Below are 3,376 nucleotides of genomic sequence, written 5' to 3'. Positions count from 1 at the left end.
CCCCCGCCCCGCCACATCTGGGTGGTGACTTTGTTCATGCGCTGCGAGATTAGTAGGCTTTTTTCTTCGTTTCCCTACGTACCATAAATTTGCGACACTTGACCGGTGCTGTTGAATTCTTCTGACTGACAGCATCACCTCACTCGCCCACCCACCCGATACGCATCAGCATGCATGGGCAATGCATCTGCTGAACCAATCGTGCCGTTACTGGGGCTTGACCTCTCTGCAAGTAAGCAAGCCTGAACAACATCTGCCTGGTCGACAGCTGCCCCGTGATTCCAGGTACAGTACTGTACTGAGGGGGCGCCTCGAGAGCCGCGGTACAGAAGGCGGCAGTAGCAAGGGCATACAGTAAATGGAGTCGTAAACTGTGGCATGTGCCAGCTGCAGCCGATGTTGCTCAAGTTGTTCTGTGCTGCCACCTGTGAGCTACGGCTCGATCAAGGGCTTCGGCGCTCATGGGAACGCGCGGTGACAAGCGGGGCGCCGGTCTCACCGCCTTAGCAAGCATCGCAAAGGTCAGTTTACGTGATTTTGTTGCATTTGCAGGCAATCCACGAACGCGCGTCGCAGATTCTAAACACGCCAGATCACAGTTTCGGCGTTGCTTTCGTGGGCCATGGGCATGGTTCGGTTCGTAGCATATTGACCAAACAGTTTAGAGGATGCAAGTAGATGGCGCTGGCGATGGCGAGCAGGAGCAGCACGCGCCAGGCCCCTCGCCGCCGCGCAGCAAGCTGGGCGGGGCGCTGGCCCGGCTGCTGCGGCGCTCCGACGCGCCGGACGGCGCCGCGCCCGACGGCGGCGACGATAGCACTCCCGACGCCGCCTTGGACGATGAGGAGTCCCAGACCGGCGCCTCCCGCGCGCACGGCCTCGCGCGCCAGCGGCTCGGCCCCCATGAGGACTCGGCGCGCACCACCCCTGTAAGCAAGACCAGCTCGCGCCTCCTCGGCAGGCGCCCGGGCGGCATCCCTGGCCCTGGATCCGTGTCGTCGGTCGCCAGCGGCGATCACGCATCACTGGACGGCACCAGCAGGACCTTTCGGCCCCACAGGCGGTCCGCGGCGATAGCAGAGGATACGATGGGGACCGCCGCCGCGGCGCTGCCAGAGCACGCCGCCAAGATGGTGGGCGCAAGGGGGCCCCCATCCGCGCACCCGGCGCGGCTCACGCGGACACGCGGTCGTTGTGGCGCTGTTTGACGCCGCGGCGCGGCCGCCAGCGTGGCGGCGGGCGCTTCCTGGTGTCCGTCAAGGGAGGACACGCGGCGGCGGCAGCGCGAAGCAGCGGCTGTCGCGCGGGGTGCCACTTTCGCCACTGACTCCCTCTGCATGCACATGCACATGCACATACACAGACACGCATACGCAAAACAAATGCACACACAATCACACATACGGACACATCCACGCATGCCCCACCTCCCTCCCCCCAGTTTGTCAACATGAACCAGGATGCCCTGGTGGAGGAGGATTCCGCCGCGAGGCAGCGCCGCGGCGTCATACACCCGCTCTCGCGCGCCTACAGGTGCGCACCGGGGGCCAAGTGGCAGCTGCATGGAGACGGGCGCCGCGCAAGCCGCGGAACCGCGTCCTGCAGCGGACGGCGCCACGCGGCCGCCCGCCGACCAACGAGGCCCCCGCAGCGGCTGAGCGCCGCCGCGCCTCGCAAACGACCCGCGCGGCCGCGCCCTCAGGGTTTGGTGGTATGTCACAATCGTGGCGGCCTGCTTCACGGGGTGGCTGGAGCCCTTCAGGGTGGCCTACCTCCCAGACCAGTGCTGGTGGGTGCACCGGGCCCTGCCGGACGGCCGGTGGTGCTGGGTGCAGGCGACAGGGGCCCCGCAGCGGCGTGCGCTGGGGGAGGATGCGACGGAGCCGCCTCAGGCGGCGGGAGGGCGGGGGTGTTGGCGAGGGGGGCGAGCGGCGCCGGGCGGGCGCGGCCGGGCCGGCCGCACGCCTTGAGGGCTGGGGCTCCCCTGCTCCCTCACTGGGCTGCCTCATGCCGCCCCTCAGCCTTGCAACACAAAGCAGCTGCACGAACACGAACACACACACACACACACACACACACACACACACACACACACACTCAAAACACAAACACACTCACACATGCACACTCACACACACACACACACCACCCTCCCCTCCCCACTCCCAGGACCGACTCGACCACCCTGGCCCTGCATCCGGCCACCCTGCTGTCCACCCTCACGATGATCATCTTCTGCATCGACATAGTGGTCTCCTTCTTCGTCGGATACTTTGATGAGACGGGGGCTCTGGTGGTGGACAGTAGGAGGGTGGCCCTCAAGTATGCCAGGTGCGAGGGGGCCGGGGGGTGGGGGTCGCGCGCACGTGAGCGTGCGCGAGCGTGCGTTTCTGCGCGGCGGCGCGGTCGCGTGTTGGGCGTACGGAGGGGCGCGAGTGGGGAAGAGCGAACGACTTGGTGGTGTGACACGTTGTGTGGAGGCCCAGAAAGACGGCCGCTGCAGGCGAGATGGCGGGTGCTGGTGCACACCGTGTGACCTTGGAACGAGCCCAGCTCGTGGGGCCGTGATGGGGGTTGATCTGGTCGAGTCCCCGGGGCTGGGGCCGGGTGAACGCCCGCAAGCCGGCGTTGCAGGGCACTTTGCTGCTCGTCGGAAGGCATGCATGCATTTGCTCACGTGTGAGTGAACGTACACACAAGTGTGTGTGTGTGTGGGTGTGTGTGTGTGTGTGTGTGTGTGTGTGTGTGTGTGTGTGGGTGGGTGTGGGTGTGGGTGTGGGAGTGGGTGTGTAGAAAGAGTGAGGGAGACCGTGTGAGAGAGAGAGAGTGTGTGTGTGTATGTGTGTGTATGAGAGGGATGTTTTGTTCAATTGTTAGGGTACCGACGCTGCGCGGTCGAGTGCACGCAGGCCTGGACGGGTGTTGCGCGCCTGGGCTGCTTCACTAGCCTGTGCACTCGAAGCCCCACAGAGGGGCGGTCTCCCGCCCCTTTGTCTTGTCGACCTAGTCCCCCCCTCTGATCTGTTATCTGGCCTGCCACGCATCTCATCAGACACATCACACACACACACACACACACGACAACATCATACAACATATGCACACAGAGAACGCAACACACAAACACACCACACCAAACACACACAGATCATCACACACATACACCACCCTGCACCCAGTGCACACACACCCCACCGCACACGCCAAGACACACAACACAACTCACTTTCACACACACAAACCACGCACCAATCCCCACACACACCACACCTCACGCAGGGGCCGCCTCAAGTGGGACATTCTGACGACCCTGCCGTTTGATGCGATCGTGATGGGCGCGATGTACGCCAGCTCAATGGACCTGCATTGCACGGAC

The 3,376-nt window shown here is 64.2% G+C and overlaps 1 protein-coding gene across 1 annotated transcript; it reads left to right on the top strand.

Moving 5' to 3' along the window:
• Positions 1 to 668: 668 nt before the first annotated feature.
• MNEG_11323 (hypothetical protein) lies at positions 669 to 2,568 on the top strand (the record flags this gene model as incomplete). Its single annotated transcript, XM_014040204.1, has 5 exons — positions 669 to 1,133; positions 1,442 to 1,533; positions 1,703 to 1,789; positions 2,170 to 2,331; positions 2,487 to 2,568. 5 exons carry the CDS (start codon positions 669 to 671, stop codon positions 2,566 to 2,568), a joined length of 888 nt encoding a protein of 295 aa, XP_013895658.1.
• Between the last annotated feature and the right edge of the window lie 808 nt (positions 2,569 to 3,376).

This window comes from Monoraphidium neglectum, assembly GCF_000611645.1.
Source record: "Monoraphidium neglectum strain SAG 48.87 unplaced genomic scaffold scaffold02691, whole genome shotgun sequence".
NCBI lineage: Eukaryota > Viridiplantae > Chlorophyta > Chlorophyceae > Sphaeropleales > Selenastraceae > Monoraphidium > Monoraphidium neglectum.
The sequence above is the reverse complement of the archived record's forward strand: the minus strand, read 5'-3'. Positions and strand labels throughout refer to the sequence as shown.